Source organism: Mirounga angustirostris, unplaced genomic scaffold (assembly GCF_029215605.1).
Source record: "Mirounga angustirostris isolate CCGP_5_RB_7025 unplaced genomic scaffold, mMirAng1.0.hap1 SCAF_1, whole genome shotgun sequence".
NCBI lineage: Eukaryota > Metazoa > Chordata > Mammalia > Carnivora > Phocidae > Mirounga > Mirounga angustirostris.
In genome coordinates, this window is record NW_026991709.1 from 109,221,425 (window position 1) to 109,240,326 (window position 18,902).

At 37.6% G+C, this 18,902-nt stretch overlaps 1 protein-coding gene across 22 annotated transcripts in view; it reads right to left on the minus strand.

Moving 5' to 3' along the window:
• The window catches only part of MBNL1 (muscleblind like splicing regulator 1), a 179,709-nt gene that overhangs the window by 18,142 nt on the left and 142,665 nt on the right, over nt 1–18,902 (minus strand). For 18 of the 22 annotated variants that reach the window (XM_045903538.3, XM_045903532.3, XM_045903525.3 and 15 more), the window contains 4 exons: nt 14,093–14,293; nt 2,465–2,722; nt 1,217–1,270; nt 153–306 (listed from right to left, as the gene is read on the minus strand). In XM_045903538.3, the coding sequence (XP_045759494.1) occupies nt 153–306; nt 1,217–1,270; nt 2,465–2,722; nt 14,093–14,293 (667 nt within the window). The remainder of the gene's footprint in view (nt 1–152; nt 307–1,216; nt 1,271–2,464; nt 2,723–14,092; nt 14,294–18,902) is intronic. The other 4 variants (XM_045903527.3, XM_045903526.3, XM_045903537.3 and 1 more) reach the window with 1 other exon arrangement.

Sequence of the window (18,902 nt, forward strand, 5' to 3'; positions counted from 1 at the left end):
TGAGATACCTCAGGTAAGTTTCCACTGTTGACCACCTTACCTTTCACCTTATCTACGGCTAACAGCAAACTGGGGGCAAGGCTTATCTGTTCTACCAGCACAACTCTCTGCAGCTCGTCAGATTTGTTCATTAACAAGCTCAGACCCCTTACCTGGTGGGAGAAATGCTGTATGTTGTTGCAACTGCATGTTGGCTAGAGCCTGTTGGTATTGGAAAATACCAGTGTTAAAGACTGCGGTGGCACCGTTGGTTTTTTCAAGAGCAGGCCTCTTTGGTAATGGGGGAAGTACAGCTTGAGGAATTCCCTGTTCAGTGAATGAGTATAAAAAACAAATACCAGTAAAAAGAGAAAAAGAAAAAAGAAAAATCAGTTGAAGGCTAAAATTGTTAGGAAGCATGAGCAAGCAAGCAGCAGAGCACTGAACTACCCAGGGGGAAAAAAAATCCAATCAACAAAAATGAAAGAAAAAAAAAAAGGCAAGATAAAGGCTTTAAAGGAAGCATTATTTTTGTCCAAAAAAAAAACAAAAAACAAAAAAACAAAAAACCCAAACCAAACCAAACCAAAAAAAAAACCCCACTAGGACGAGAGCACATGTTATAATGTGTTAAAGTGTTTTAAGTCCCATAATGCTTCAGGCTTTCTGTGAGAAGCCACTGATTTGGGGAAAGAAGAAAAGCTGCACTGCGAGCTCCATGAGGATTGACGAGTATAAGCAATGTTAATTGTTAATTGTACAGAGTGACCGAAACAGGTAAAATAAAAACTATTTCCACTCTGCTCCTCCCCCCAGACCTACCTAGACATGCAAATATCCCAGAGCATGCAAGTTTTTTTTTTTTCTTAAACACTAAACTATAAATATTTACAAATAAATAATTCTATCACTAAAGCCATGCTAACCAACAGGTACATAAATATACAGTCAAAAATACATTTTTAATGTCCTTAAAGTATTTCACTAGAACATTCTACAATGTAGTTAAACTGAATGTGGGCTGCTGGTCTTTTGGAATCTTTCATGGTATGATATCTGTCCAGGTACTTATAGTATAGTCTTCCCACTAATTTTGTCAGGAAACCACACTCAGTTTTTCATTGCACTTTACAATTTTATAACAGAAAAAGGAATATATATTTTTAAATTGATAAAAAAAAAACTTGTATCTACAATAAAGCTACATGCCAAGCTAAAAGGTGAAAGGTCATAGTACCAGGTCAAAGGTTGCCTCGAGGGGTCGCTTCAGTGATTTGACAGCCGACTGAGTCTTAATTAGCAGGCAGCGAGCACATGATGGCAATGGGCCAGTGGGGTTCAAGCGCATTAACATAAACAGCAAGCAGAGGTGCATCATGGGGGCAGCAGTGCATTTTTGGGTAGGTGAGAAAAAACAAATAAAAAAACAAATCATCGGAATGCCATATACAACGAATAACAAGACTAAGCATGCACAATAAAGGCACTACTGAGTTGTTATTGGGAGGATAACTCCTCTTTGTAGTTAATTACAAACAAGATACTCTAACAGAAAAAAAAAAAAGAGTGAAAGGAAGAGAGGAGGAGAGAGTCTGCCTTCTGTATTTTTGCTCAAGTATCCGTAAACAAACACAGAAAAGACCTCTCTCGTGATTATTTTACTGTGCTGTGAATACCACACAGTATGTGTTATGAATATCTTCATGACTAAGTCATATATATTTATGTAAAAAAAAGGACAACATTAAAACAGCTAAGCAAAGAACAAAGAATGGACTCATTAAAATCAGCTATTAGATCACATTAAAATTTACCTTAAGAATATAGGGATCTGCTCTAAAGGATCCAATCTCTAACTCCTTGAGTACTGCTGTCTGTCTTTCTCCTTTCTGTACGATGGCAAAGCCAAGCTTCTCTAGTTTGACAATTATGTTTAAAGCCACAACATGACTTAAGACGATCTAGGTAGCACACGGTTGAAAATCTGGTGGCTAATCCTCAGAACAATTTTGCTTAAGTAATTCTCCTAAATAGTTCCAGATTATGTTCTTGTTAAAAGCAAGATACATGTAGAGAAGAGCCTTGATGTGCAAAAGAACACACCGAAGGGGAACAACGGCTGATTAGATGGCACACAGAAAAATAAGAGGACCGAAAATGGCAGTATCGTTAGGTTGAAAAAGGAGACGGGTGTTCTTTACAAAGCGGAAATTTCAGAAACCCTATATCCAGAATAAGACAGAGTAGTAAGAGTTAGGCCAAGGGTAGGAGCAATCGGAACCATTTGAGGAGTTACCCTCACATCTGTGAATGGTTAACTTCATTATGTATTGTCGGGGATACCTGAACAAACATATCTTCAGCAAAAAAAAAAAAAAAAGAAGAAAGAAAAAAAAATTGAAAGGTTAATAAAGGAACAGCTTGTAGTCAGATACAGTGGTTCAGTCTGGCGGCTAGCAGAGACAGAGCCGGGGCCACTACTCACCATGGCGGCTGCAGTGGCTGCAGCCTGAGCTGCTGCAGCCTGGTTGACCTGGTACTGGGCAGCCTTGATCTTGGCTTGCAGATGTGCGGGAGGGTGAAAGTATTTGCACTTTTCCCGTGAGCATCTCCCTTTGATGTAATCCATGCACACGGTGACTGTGTTGTCATTGGTGTCAATCATTGTGCTGTCAGCAGGATGAGCAAACCGACAGTCGTTTTCTCCTCTGTTGCAATTGCCTCGCTGGTACTCTCGACATACCTATGAGGTCATGAAGCGCAGGGGGCTCAGTCAACATGGGCAAAGAGAATCTTTCCGAGGATTTTGACTTAAAGTGCAAGACTGGTGGTAGAAGGCCACACGCGAAAGGGGAAAAGATCATTTGCAAAAAAAAAAAAAAAAAGACACCGAATAACTTGAGTTCCTCATTGAGTGCACAAGTTATAACCCCATCTCAATAGGACTTCCATGAGAAAGAAAATGCATATTTGATATGAATTATGGTAAGACATCTAATTTAAATTATGTTGATGTACTTATTAATTACCAAGGGAAAAACAGTAACTTTACAGTGAAGAGACCTGGCAGGCCCCACTTTAACCAAGTGATCAAAGTTAATAACGCCAAGAAGACATAATGGCATCATGTATCCATTGATAGGACGCACCGATAAAAAGGCCACCACATCACTTTCGTTTATTATTGCTGAGACTGCATAACCTGAATTTAATCATGACAAAACATCAGACAAACCGAAGGGGGGGAATGTTTTACGAAATAACTAATCAGTACTCTCTTAAAAGTATCAAGGCCGTGAAAGGCAAAGGACGATGAAACACTGTCACCGACTGAATGATCCTGGGGTCAGAGAAAGGATATTGGTAGAGAAACTGGTGAAATCTCACTGAAGTGTGTAGACTGGCTAATAGCAGAATATCACCGCCAATTTGTTTTGTAAGTGATGACACGGTCGTGTGAGTGGTTAATATTTAGGTAAACCGGGTGACAGATAGGCAGGAACTCTTGGTTCTATTTTTGCAACATCTGTGCTATCTGAAATTATTTACAAGTAAAAGTATAAAAGGTAAAACTTGATAGCTTTTTAGTAAAATGTTTCCAAGTGCTATGTTTCTGATCATTAGAGATTCACTTGGTAGATACATGAAGCAGAGGGAAAAAGATTAGTTTTTGTTACTGTCTATTTGGTTTATATCTGTTAATTGTGGACGGAGTCCCTGGGGAAAGGGTGAAAATGGATCATTTCTCATGTGTCTGCTCAATTTTGACTCCTCCTATTGAAGTTTGTCATGATGGCTGCTCAAATCAGGAAGTTGCCAACACCGGCTTCATTTGGGACAGTTTGACCTTGTTACCACAAGAGGGCCATCTAAAACACAGAATGTCCTTTTAATATTTCATGCTCCTACTTTGAGCTTCAAGGAGACAGTTTTTATTTTTCACATATCTTTTCACAAACTGAGAAAATATACAGACCCCAAGCACTTTATTTTGGAGTACAGCAAGAAAGAGAAACGGGAACCATGTTATGATTTTAAAAGCAAAGGTCTTCTTGGATTTGTGTACATAAAATGATCACATGCAATTCTAGGTACTTTTCCTCCCCATTATATCCATATCCCACTATTGAGCAAAGTGCTTCCTTTTAAGAAGACCGCTATAATTCGTATCATGCTACATCTGAAAACGGGCATTATAAATGACATCTTGCACTATTTTTAAACCTCGAGCTAGCTGAAGCCTTGTATTCCATATACACAGCAATGAACCGACTTTATTCATCACCTCATTCATTTATTTAATTTAAAAAATTTACTGAACAAATATTATAGGCCAGACACTCTGAGAGATATTAAGAATCCAGAGATGACTTAGGGAGTTACAGAGGACCCTCTTGTTTTTTTCTCATTGCGTCTGTCTTCTCGAACAGAAGAAAACAAGGCTAACCAGGAGTTTATAATTTGAAAAGCGAAAGTGATTAAGCCCTTCCCCTGAACTACTGTCCTCCACTCTGGCTGATTAGCTGCGGAGCTTTCTACACCACAAATCCCCAGTCCCTAACCAACACTTAACTGGATTAGGCTCAACAAAACAAGCAGGACAAGAGAGACACACTTAACTGAGAACAAAAACTTCTCATGTATGTATATGAAATTTATGCTGAATTTATACTATCGTATGAACAAAAAGGCTATCTTTGTGTTGAAGCAAATCCATGTCAATGCAGTCTCATACGATAGGAAACTCTACATGAATGCACACTTCTGGGGTTAATTCTCCAGTAATTCTTGCTTTCTTGAACATGCTCACAGACGAACTGGCAACAGATGAGCTGACACCCTCCCTGTCAATTTATCTTACTCTTTGCCACACTGACAAGAAAGATCTGAAAGCAGCCTATTTGTGGGCTCTTTAATAACTATTAAAATCTAAGATTCCTTATTTTTCCAAAAACAATTATGCCAGTGCCTGGTGCCAGACATTTGAGTGTGATTCTCCCAAAATACAATCTGAGTGCTGGGCTTTTGACTTTTTGTTTCTCTGTCTCAAAACTCTTTTCACTTTCAGTGATATAAACCCAAGATTCAGATTGCATACAAATGGTCATTCTAATACACCTCATTCCTCTCTGTTTGCTTCATGCATGTGAGTGTGTGGTTGGTACAGCTTAAGGACTGGTTTATTATACTTTTCCACTCTTTGCTCTCTTGCAAGATGCAATTCAGGAGAATTCTCAATGTATTTAAGGGGATTGATAACTAGGAATCCACTTAGAATTTGTCCCCAAACCAGCCTTTTTGAAGGTTCAGAGGATCTAGTCAACTGCTTTGGCATGATCTGCATTTTCTATGGTCTTATTTTTTCCTAGCTTCAAGTTCTCCCAACATGAGAAATGGAACAGAATAAATACACTGAAATAGCTGTTCTCCCATTATTTCTGCTTTTGAAAAAATAAACAAAAAAACAAAAAATCTCCTGTGAAAACTTGTACTGCTGAGAGCTATCTGCGAGGGGGGCTAGTGAAGTGCGCCACGTGCCAGATGTGTGTCTGCATCCCTGGTACCTACCTGAACAGAGCAAATTTCCCAAGGCTTTCAAGACACATTTTTGTCTAATGATCACCAATAAAACAGGATCTATCCCTTGACTGTCGAACTTGGGTTTGGCCTGGTTTCTTTGATGAACTCAAGAAAACTTCAGACTATGCTGATCCTCAAAAAAAAATCTCTTAGATGTAGTATTATATTAGTAAATGAAATAAGCGGCTGACAAAATGTCAACAAATGTGATCTTATAATTCGAATCAGGATAAGAAATTGTACGATTTACCATACAGAGAAGTTAAAACACGACAGGTTTAGAATCCTAACACCACTGTGGTTCTTTTTTCTCTTCTCATCCAGTCTTCCGCAGGTACACATTTTTCAAATAGCTGTAATGATGGTACAGCTACTACTTGGTGACCTGTTTTTTGTTCAACAGTGTGCGTAAGCATTTTTTTGTTTTACTCAATAGTGTCTGGCGTGATCATTTGTGATGGCTGCATCGAATTCCATCAAACCGATGTGCATACTATAGGTAACTCTTTCAGAGATCATTTAGGTTATTTCTAGATGTTCTCATGTTACAAATAATATTGCAAAGAGCATGTTCACGACTATAGATATTTAAAAAAACATTTTCTAAGGTTAAATCTGCGGAAATGGCATTAGTGGGTCAACAGATATAAGTACTTTTTATAGTCTGGTAAGTGGATTAAATAATTAAATTAATTAGATTAAAATAATTCCATCTATTTAGCTAAACACAAAATGTGTTTCTTTTTTTTTTTTTTAAGTTTTTTTTTTTTTTTTTTTTTTTTTATTCATGAGAGACAGAGCAAGAGAGAAAGGCAGAGGGAGAAGCAGGCTTCCAAGGAGCAGGGAGCCCGATGCGGGACTCGATCCCAGGACCCTGGGATCGTGACCTGAGCCGAAGGCAGACGCTTAACCATCTGAGCCACCCAGGCGCCCCACAAAATGTGTTTCAATCAAGAAAATGTTGAGTCTTTTACTCTGTAAACATTAAGGCAGGATTTGTTTTGTAAATCAGGTAAGTTTAATAAATTTTCATACAAAATAGGTGAGAGTCTGCTTTTACATTAAAACCCATCAAGTCAATAAAGATAGCCATTGAAAACATTTAAATACTAAATTCCATTTCTAGAACCATCTATGCAATAAAGTTTATAACTTTAAAAAAATCAAAAGAAAAAAGTACTTAGAAAACTTCCCAAAGAAATGTGAATTATTCTATGTAAACCTTTTCTCGTTAATTAAATAGCAGTAGTAGAGTGGAAAGAAAATAGAGTTTAGCATCAGAAATTGTGGGTTCTATCTAGTTACTATACTTACCAGCTATGGAATCATGAATACTGAGTAAGATAATGGATAGATAGCTGAAACACATAATACAAATCTGGTTAAAATAAATAGTTCTGTTATTTGACCTCTAGGGTTTTTTTGTTTTGTTTTTTTATTAATGTGACAAGCGTATTTCAAAATGGTTAGAATAATAATAGGTTTTATAAGTAGTATTAAATTCAGCAATGTTCTGCAATTAAGGCATTAGAATTCTCAGGACATTAATGTCAGTGTTTGAACTTATTCAAAACTGGACAGTCATTTGCATGTTTGTTAAGGAGAGAGCTCTTTGAAGTAATATATTTTGTGCTCACCATATTTAACTCAGTCATGTTTGGAGAACAACTTCCAAAAGCAGGAACAGAGAGCTTATCATAACAGGAACAGGCACTATTTTAATATTTTAGAAAGTCATTTTAAAGTTTCATGACAAATATTATGGAGCTTATTATAAGCTTATATATATATATATATATATATATATATATATATACACACACACACACACATATATATACACATATACGTGTGTGTGTGTATACCTGTTGTTCAATAATAACCACCATAGACTTTATTTTCCATTAAGCTTGAGCTATATGAAACTGTAAAAAAGGAGTACTGGATGATCAATAATTTTATCAAGGTATCCAAAGCATTAGTAGTCATGAGTATACAAGCTAATGCCAAGAATTGTCTGTATTTTCAACTCAAAAAGGATTATAATCTCCACAGTTTAAAATTCTGGTGGTTATGGGTAATGATCTTAGCTGATTGTATAATTAATTCCCAAGAGAGATATCTGATGATGTCATATCTAGTTTCAATCCGTTATCAAATAATTGTACAAATTTGGTCCATCTAAACTTCAGACATCAATGTCAGCTACCTCAGAGGATTTCTGTTAAACTCAAATGGGAATTGTCTTAGGGGCGCCTGGGTGGCTCAGTCGGTTAGGCCGCTATATTCGGCTCAGGTCATGATCCCAGGGTCCTGGGATTGAGTCCCGCATCAGGCTCCCTGCTCAGTGGGGAGTCTGCTTCTCCCTCTCCCTCTGCCTACTTGTGCTCTCTCTGTCAAATAAATAAATATTAAATAAATAATCTTAGAAAAATAAAATAAAAAAAAATGGGAATTGTCTTTGAAATCTAAAAGGCAGAACCCCTCATTACCATTAGGCCAGAGAACACAAGCATATTTCTATAGATAATATAGCTAAGAGTTTGTCACCTTACCTCATGTAATTACAAAAAAAAAAATCTGTATAGAAATGGCCAACTGAAAAAAAACCTTCCATTAAATCCACTTCCAGATCTTCATTTATTCATTCCTATGAATGAATGCATAAACCAATAGGACAGGAAAATACACACAACTTTGAAACAAGCTCATCAATATGCCAAAATGCTGAAATCTATCGTTACTTTTATTACTCTTTCTAGATAAATGAAGATTGGGAAAGTTTAGCTTTAAGTTGAAGGAAGAAACGAGTGGAAGAACTGCAAAAATGAGTGGCCAAGCTTAGTAAATACTGTATTCTAAACAACTTACAACTCTTTCCTCTCCCAAACAAAGCTCCAACTAGCTACAGGGAATAGTAACTCATGGACTAGACGTTTTAAACGGGATAGAACTAATTTTAAGGAGCCATTCTAAAGCCTTATGACAGATTTAAAAAATAAACTACATAGACCTGTGTGCATAAAACTTGTCATATTTCTTAGTAATTTTCTAAAGATATTCAAATACCATAGAAGCAGTAGCTAACCACCCTCCCCAAAAATACAAAATTACAATAATCCTATCAATAAGGCTCTTTCATTAAAAGCATCTGCTTTTCTAATCTTATTTTGAATCAAATGTCTTTTATATGCAATAGATCATGACAAATCCATTAAACTCCTATAAAAATCTCAAGCTACGCATGCCTTCCACTACTACTTGAACCCTCATTTAGCTTTAAATGCTCTTTTTTTTGTATGCAGTCAATAGAGACCATATTGTTCTGTGCCTGTATGAAAAAAGTCTCTAGACTCTTCTGTGTCAATAAGGAGAGGAAGCGATCAGCATCCAATGGCCTAAATTAGGTACTCATGTCATGATTACGTCAGTAGAATAAAATTTTCGGCACAAGAATAATCTGTTTTGAAATAAACAAACTCCAACTGAAAAACATTAGAAGCCAAGTGGTGTGCCCACCTTTCCTGGAATATATCCTATGTTTATCTCAGATAGACTGTTAATATAAAAATGATGCAGTTAACCAAATAGCAACCTAGTATCTTCATCAGTATCTGAAATATACAGTCACTGGTTAGTTTTTTGTTTGATTAATGCTATTATGCAATATAAATGACCTTAATAATTACCAGTTTACTTGAAATATTTCGTTATGTGCACTGTGTTCTCAGCAACTTAACAAAATGTCGAATGTTAAGTGTATTGGAGGAGGCAGGTTTTTAATTGAGTCACAAATAACTGTACATAAGGTAAATGATGAGAAGTTAAGATTTAAATAGCACGTGTTCGCACCCTGTGGAGTAAGTATTTTATAGACTATTTGCATTTAGAATCACCGGGCAGTATTGTGAAAAAGACTCCCAAGCCCTACTGAAAACCTACTGCATCAGTCTATGCGGATGAGGCCCTGCATTTTTCGCAATCATCCAGGTGATTCTAATCACATTAAAACTTGAAAACCACTGCTCTAGGACTAGGGGCAGAACGAGATGACATATTTTGTAGTTGGAATGCTCAAAATGTAAACATGTTCCCAAGGAGAATGTTAACAAATGTTAAAAATTCTTCATGTTTTATCTTCTCTGTTGGATTACACTAAACTCTGAATAAAGGCATGTGTCTTTTTGTGATTAATTAATTAACTGGTTGACTGGCTCATTTTGCATTCATTTAACAAGTTACTGGGTATCATTTACGAGCTTGGCACTATCCCGATGTAGACCTTTTCTTGTTATGGATAAGACAGCAATTAAAAGGTTTCAAAGATATTCCTCACCATATTTTTTACTTGAAAGATGTTCACTAGTTCTCCCTTGGATATTGTTGCTCTTCAGAATAAAGTAAGGTCCTTTCCAGTACCTATAGATTTTAACAATTTCTTAAAATAATCACTGAAAATAAAACTGCTGCTTGGAAATTACAAAAAGGTATCCCAAAGTCACAAAATGGAATTTTAAAAGCCTCATTTCAGTGACCAATATTTAAGAGCTTTGCTCCTCTTTAGAGAATACCATAAATACTGAATTTTACAGTATAGAAAGTACGCAGCTACAGTCTCCTAAAAGGTATCCAACAAACAATGGATAATAGGGATACTGATACAAAGTTTATGTGTGTGTTTTACATCTATGTATTTAAATAAAATGTGTAATATATATTTGTATATTGAAATTAATGCAATATATTTAAATAGATTTATTTAAATATTACATTTAAATAAAATTTTCAATAGCTTATAGCTGGCATGAAAAGCACAAAGACAACCTAAATGTCCCTTAGAATGTCCTAACTGGATGCGATTTTATGGATTATCTCGTTCAATCCCCTGATTTTATATGTGTGGAATATGAAGCTCAGAAAAGATGAGAAACTTGACCCAAGGCTACTCACCTAAATTAGCAAAATCGCTGTTCTTGGGTTCCTGTTGTTGGATTTAACATTTTTTGTAGCCTCACGTCGGGTGCTGTAAATATGTGTCAGTTCTTCCAAACAGAAGAACTAGAACTCTGATAATCTATGGTATTTTTAATTTCCTTATGGTCTAACAGTGTGAAGCAAAAAGAGAGAAAGAAGTGGCAAGAACAGCTGGCCAATATTTAAACTAATGTAAGCTTTTTTTCACCTTAAAAGGAACTCAAAATTCAAACATGTACTTCAGAGTTCCACGAGGAAAAACTATAGATTTAAACCTAAATAACTAAGCATGTGGCCAATCGGCAAGTGCGTCTGTGCACTTACTGCCACGTCATTTAGATCCTTGTGTGCCGTGCACTTGGTGCCAGGGGAAATAGGCTGGAGAGAGGAGTGTCTAAAATCTCAGTGCTGAGCAGAAAGCCACGCCCCTGAGCCTCGGCGATATGCTAACAGATTGTAACTGTGACACTGGAGCAGATCCTCTTAGCCAGAAGAAGATAGGAAGCTGCCCTCCCACTGTCAAGCATTTAGATAAGAGGAATTCAGGTTGAGAGGAAATGAGAGTCATGTAGCAGTAGCCACTTGTGAGTCCAGCAGCAGAAGAAAATGCACAAGGTAGCTTCTCACCAAAAAAAGAAAGAAAGAAAGAAAAGAAAAGAAAAAAAAGACAGAAACCCCAAGCCAATGATAAAAGTCATCATTTTAATTAAACACTATACAAAATACAACCGATTACAGACTACCTAAAACTGTGGGAGGGTTAGTTTATAAGAGTTCTGACCACACAGCTCAGCCTTTAAAGAGATTTCAATAGAGATTTTTAAGTTTCCTAAATATCATCTCCTCCTAATAACTAATTCATTAACATTCATCCCAGAATGCCTGTTGGGTTCCCTTCAATCCACGATTATGCATTAGGAACCCAGGGTATGATTCGTAAAGATCAGGGCAGGAGGAAGATGATTCACATGTTAAGCTTCTGGTAATTTTTAAATATTTACAATTTCCTAAATTTCCTCCTAATTTATCTGCAAACAGCATCAGTTTACTAGTGAGCAAGTGCAACTGCACAGTGACAAACCACCTGCAAGGCCAAGTGTATCTCTAGCACTCAGCGGTCCTTGGTCCACAGGGGCTGTGCAACCAGGTCTCAAAGTCCTTTCTGAGTTCTCCGTATGGTCCTCTCTTCATTAGCAGCTTTTTTCAAAATATTCATGAAAGGTAAGAACTAAGTCTAAACAAACAAACAACTCTAAAGAATATACAGGAGCCAGAATCTCTTGCTTCCTCTCTGTACTATCACCTGTATGGGAGTGAGTTATACAATGTTTAAAAACAGAGTTCTACTTCATACCCAACTGGAACAAAGATCCTTTCTATGACCCATAGAACATATGGCACATAGTTGTGCCTCAACTTTTCCCCTAAATTTATTGCCCTGTAAGATGGAGTTAATGATAGTATCTTCCTCAGAAGATTGTTTCGAAGGTGAACTATGTGATGCATGTGATGGGTTGATGCCACGTTTGGTAGATAGTAAATACCCCATAAATACCAACTATTGTTACTACCATCAAAAAAGTGGTGGCAGCTATAACTACGCTGAAATCTGAGATCCTCTCTGCAGTGCATGTAGTGAAACCCCATAAACAAGAAACTGGTGCTTATTAAATGAATTCCTGCTCCACTGATAAATTATTAGTGTCAATTATGCTCACACAACAGCCTTATTTTGCCTCTTTCTCAGTAATTAACAACACTCAAAACTTCTCAGCCCTAAGTACTGCCTCATCCTAACCAGGGAAAAGAAGAATCATTTTGTTCCTTAGTTGGACAAGAATGCCAGGCTTTAGAGCTTCACTGTACAGGGATGTTGCCATTTTTTTCTTCATTCTGGAGCTTACCAAATCCATTAATTTATAGCCATGCTGAAATTCTGAACAACGACTTCAATGTAAGAATTACATCTTTCATTTCTTTCTCATGCTGAAATAGCAAAGCACATACATCTGATCATCCTTGACTCTGAGACTTAGAGCATGATGCAATTTCCAATTTAAAAACTTTTTTATCAGAGCACAGTTCACAAGCGAAGCTGCCTTGCTATTCCGACCAAAATACAGTGAGGTCTGCGAGGAAACTTGCAGTAATAAATTTTAAAATGCTTGATACCTAGTCACTGAGCAAACCGTCGTGAGAACAAGTGTCAGGGGAGGAAGAGAATTTATTCTTAATAGAAGTAACACCAACGATGAACATTTAGGGAGCATGTGCTGTGTACCAGACACCGGCCTAACTCTTTGAAGAAAGTGTCATTATTACGTCCACTTTAAAGATGAGGAACCTGAGACATAACGAGGTGAACAGGCAGTCCGACCCCAGGTTCAAGTTCTTATCCACTGTCATACGTAGAGATGCTGTGGCTTTTATACACATTCCATTCAAACACAGCATACCTCAATTCTCGCAAAATGCTCCAAACACTAAACCAAAATCTCTGCTTCGATTTTTTTTTAACCTTTATGGCCATGGAAGAAGCAAACAAAGAGCACACTTCGAAAATCAGAATGGAGTCCATAAAGAAACCAAGATCTATAAAGAACTTCTCAAACTCAACACCCAAAAAACAAATAATCAAGTCAAAAAATGGGCAGAAGACATGAGCAGACACTTCTCCAAAGAAGACATACAAATGGCTAACAGACACATGAAAAAATGTTCATCATCATTAGCCATCAGGGAAATTCAAATCAAAACCACACTGAGATACCACCTTACACCAGTTAGAATGGCAAAAATGGACAGGGAAAGAAACAACAAATGTTGGAGAGGTTGTGGAGAAAGGGGAACCCTCTTACACTGTTGGTGGGAATGCAAGTTTGTACAGCCACTTTGAAAAACAGTGTGGCGGTTCCTCAAAAAATTAAAAATAGAGCTACCCTATGGCCCAGCAATTGCACTCCTAGGTATTTACCCCAAAGACACAGATGTAGTGAAAAGAAGGGCCACATGCACCCCAATGTTCATAGCAGCAATGTCTGCAATAGCCAAACTGTGGAAAGAGACGACATGCCCTTCAACAGATGAATGGATAAAGAAGATGTGGTCCATATATACAATGGAATATTACTCAGCCATCAGAAAGGATGAATACCCAACTTTTACATCAACATGGATGGGACTGGAGGAGATTATGCTAAGTGAAATAAGTCAAGCAGAGAAAGTCAATTATCATATGGTTTCACTTATTTGTGGAACATAAGGAATAGCATGAAGGACATTAGGAGAAGGAAAGGAAAAATAAAGGGGGGGGGGATTGGAGGGAGAGCTGAACCATGAGAGACTATGGACCTGAGAAACAAACAGGGTTTTAGAGGGGAGGGGGGTGGGGGGATGGGCTAGCCCGGTGATGGGTATTAAGGAGGGCACATACTGCATGGAGCACTGGGTGTTATAGGAAAACAATGGATCATGGATCACCACATCAAAAACTAATGATGTATGGTGACTAACATAACATAATAAAATTTAAAAAAAGAAACCAACTAATCATTCCTACCTCAAGTCTGTCTGTCCGCATTAATTTCTGTGCGGCAGCTGCAGCAGCCGCAGGTACAGGGACCCCAGGATTCCCTGTAACCAACATTGGTGCGGTCGGCAAGATCTCTGCTGGAACCAGGCTCGGGGACACAGGTCCCAGGTAGGGATTAAAGGCTGCTGATGCATTGGTGGCTAAGCTTGGTGCAACTGAAAACATTGGCTGAAAAAGAAAATAAAAAGCAAAATTTAATCTACAGGTCTTGGCCCGAATTTGATATCCCACATTACATATCGATCCTTCATCCATCCACCCATCCATAATCCATTCTTCCTTCCCTCCCCTCCCTCCTTTCATTTAACTCTGTTTCTTTACTCCCACTACGGATAAGAATGTTTCTTAAATAAGCAGTCATCCAGTCAATGTTTTTCTAAAATATAATAGGTGATTAACCCATTAAATTTCTGCTGGGATTTTGAAACTTGGGTGTCTATAATACTTGTAATTTCTTTTTGAATAATAGATCAGTTATTCAATGCAGTAATTTCTTGTGGTCACCTCATCTCCATTTTTGTCCTGATTTAATCCTAGAAACTTGTCTAAGAAATGATTTTATAATTGCTATGTCAGATGAACTTGAAAGATCTGTTTACAACAGTTAATGGGTTGCAAGTATCCTATTATCTGGAATAAATAAAGCAGAACTCCCAGCAGATAACAAAGTTTCACAGTCAATATAAACTGTGAATAAATCTCATGGGATATGTGAAAGATGATGATGACACAATTTCTTTTGAACACATAAGGTAAAGTATTTGGCATATTCACTTGTTGTATGTTTCTCTGGAGAAACTATAAATATTCCACCAGCTTATCACACACTTGTGAAATATTTAACAAAGAATTTACCTTACTAGGAAGAAACCATTCTGAATGTGAAGTCTGAGGCAGAAAGCTAAACAAATGCTACATGATTTTTCAAGGAAATACACAAGGTAGCACTGACTAAAATATCACAAGACAGAATTTCTGCCAGAAATGCTTTCATGGATATAGGAGGGTGGTTTCTATTTGTGATATGACAATTTGCATATCAGGAAATATATCTGTTCTTGAGTAGAATTAAATAATTTACCTGAAAGCTACTTTAATGATTTGCTTTTCCAGTTTTTTAAAGCATAATGTAGCACAACAATTTTCCACCTTATGGGTGGTGTATTTTTAACTTCCTGATTCAATGGGGTTTCAATTCTTGAAGTTTTTTATTATTTTGTGTAATAATAATGTTTGTCTCCAAAACTCAGAAACTCATGGACAAAATGGATCCTGTTCTTTAAAGGACTTCTTAACAATTAATTTTCTTTACCCTATGGTAAGGAACAGAATCGCAGAAATTTTTTAAAATGAAGGGAATGTTAGAATGTAGCTAATTCTTCCCTCTTATAGAAATAAGAAGTTAGATGAACACTGAGTTTACACAGAATTCAAGAGAGCTTTGGAATAAAGTTCTATGCAATTGAGATGTAAAAGTAATTCTTATAGCTCAAAAGAAATGTTTTTAAAAAATAAAATATGTCCTTATTTAGTCTGGCCCTGACTTATCCTGTACTTAGAAGAGTACAATGGAATTCAAGTGTTCTTTTTCTTGGGGCAGTGGTTCTCACGTACGTACGGGTGATTTTGCCTTGTAGGGCACATTTGGCAATGTCTGGAGACATTTCTGATTGTCACAGCTTGGGGGTGCTGTTGCATCTAATGCGTAGAGGCCAGGGATGCTGCTAGGTGGCCTGCAACACACAGGACAGCCCCTCACACTGAAGAATTATCCAGCCCCAAATGTCAATAGTGTTTAGGTTGAAAATCCCTGTCCTAAGGGATGCACTCGTCTTTTGACTTCACAAACTGTTTTAGGACAAAATCTTTGCAGCTTGTGTATACATTCTTACTAAGAAGACCATGGAAAATAGAAATATTTCATACATAATTTGATTCACTTGGGAGAAGAAACAATAACACCGTGCATTCCACTGGGATTTTCAAGTTATAATTATGCCTCCAGACGTGCTGGTTTGAATGCCATGGTTAGCTACCCTGCCAGGTCGATGGCTCCTGCCTGATCAAGTGGCCTCAAGCTATACCTCCGATCCACACCCCCATCCCTGCCCAAAACACTGACAACCGGAAACTACCTGAGTGCTCCAGATATAAACAATCCATAATCGGTCAGAAACTGGGGCCCAGAGCAATCTCTGTCCATCAACAGTTACTTGAATAGCAGCTGACCTTATGCTGCCCCACTGTCTAATGGCTGCTAAGGCATTACCTTGGCAAGGGTTGACCTGTATGGTGAATCCATGTTGAACTTGGACTTCTATTCAGAAATATTCAGGTCGAACATACACTGTTACATACTGTCAGATATAAAATGTGCAATTCCAACCAGACCAGCACTCTAATTTTCTATACTAGGTATTTAAAAATTATAAGAAATTTAGCATAAAAGACTAGAAGACCAGTTTAAAATATGGAGAACACAGCCAGCCCATATCATTCCTCTTCATATTCTATTGCTATGAATTAACATGGATTTCCAGGTAGTGGATTTTTACTGTATACTCTGGAAAGGTACTGAGATGTTTATGTCACTGTACATTATTTAGAAGCAGAGGTCAAATTTACAAACGTATTTGGAGGCAAGAAAATCATTCTTTTTTTTTCCCCCTAAGGAAAACATTCTTATTTTAAGAAAATAAGACCAGTGACCAATAAAATGCAGCTCTGTTAAATCTCAGTGAATAAACTTATAATCCATGATGCATATAATGCAGCAGTTGCATGTCACAAATAAAAGAATACTTCTCCTAAATAAAAATATTGATCTCACTAACTGGCAACAATTTTCCTGATGGATTGTTTCTACAGAGGTGTCACATGAATTGATTTTCGGACTTAATGCAGCAGAGCAAATTCAAATCTGAAAAATTTTAGGGCACCATCCCCAAGTAAAATCTAGCAGCTTGAAAAATCTAAAACATCAACTATTCAGCAAGCATTCTCTCCAATTGTTCTCTCTCCAGATAAGTGAAGCTATTTGCTAAACCAGCAGAGGATCAATAATAATAGCTCTATACTTTGAAACTTGATTCCAAAAGCTGCTCCCAGAAAGTGCAACATTCCTTCCTTTATTTAGAGGTTTTGTAAATTTGTTACATTCCTTCTTCAAAGAGCACCTTGTTGGAGGTAGGTCACCGCGTGGCCCCATCAGTGCCCTAATCGGATTAGAGAGGCACTTGAACTTCTGTGCTGCCAAGTCTCCTTTCCGAAAGCCATCCTGCAGAGGGTTTCGGCAGAATCGCAAGGACGGACATTAATGCTATGGTATTATCAAGTGCATCCTATTTTCTCTGAGGTATCCACAGGATAACATATAACTATGTAAATGGCATATTTGATACTGACTACATCCTTGTAATAATGATTTACAGATATCTTTGTTCCTGGAAGGCATAAGGAAGGTTGGCTTATGATTGCCTTTTGCCAGTGAACACCCTCAGCGGAGAAAAACAAATTGCAACCCTACTAATGCTCGTGCATTTATGGGCTAATCACTTGTTTGTTGTAAATTAGACATTTGATTCCATTGAAGTAATCAGGCTTTATTAGAAATTAAAATGATACTCAATTTCACATGACCCTAGTTAAATGTGTGCAAACATGATTATTACTATAATTCCTTCTATTTATTGTGTGCCAGGCATTGTGCTAAGTGCTTTACCTACGTTACTGTATTTAATGCACATAACAGTAAAATGTAAACTCCATGGGCAAATAAAGCCAAAAACTCCATTGTTTCTGTTTTGAGTTGGGGGGCAGATATCTGTATCGTTCACTGCTAAATCCCCAAGATCTAGCTAGATGCCTAGCACATAGTAAGTACTCAATAAATATACACTGAATAAGTGAGTGAATGAAGGAATGTGTGGATGAATTACAGTCTTGTCAGGTGGGTTTTATTAGTCCCTCCCATTTTGCCGACAGGGTAAAGGGCTCACATAGATTACGTATCCATCATCACAAAGGAGAGCACGAAAGACTTAGGATCTGGACACAGGTGTGTCTGGTTCCAGGTGATCCTGAAACCAGTGATTCTCGGGGCTGGCTGGCCATTAGAATCCTCTGGAGAACTTCAACCCCTGAACGCCCTGGCTCTCCCCACTCATCACAATCCCGTCAGTACTATTTAAAACTCTCCTGGGACATTCCCCTTCTATACATTACGTGGTCTTCTACTATTGAAGAACAGAAACAGGTTCCGATTTTGGATTGTATGTGAGGTCTCCAAGGAGACATGTTTCCTCACAGCTTTCTTCTCAACAATGCTTTTCCCTCTACATGGAAGGTTGTTCCTGCCCAGCCCTCCTGTTTAATTCTAATCACGCTTCAAGAATCACGACTCTCTCTTCAAGTTTCCCCTGATCCGCCTACATCTCCAACTACGAAGAGGTTTTTTCCTACCCTCTGTTACCATAGAACTCCTTCCTCACCACTCGAATTTGGCATTGATCACCACGTGTTTACTTAACCCTCTCTCCTCCTCAAACTAGACTGCAGGCATCCGAGTGTGTCTTCTGCACACTTCCTTCACCCTGCATGGAGCCTGCGGCTGCCATCGACACACCCCCTCTGCACACACTTCTTTCATGGCGGTATTAATGCATTTGCTGTGTTTCTCCAGCACACAAACTCACTAGCAAATGCATTAAATATTTTCTAGTATAGCTATGTGAATGTTAAAAAAAAAAAAAGCGATTTAATGTTACTTCCTTTCCAC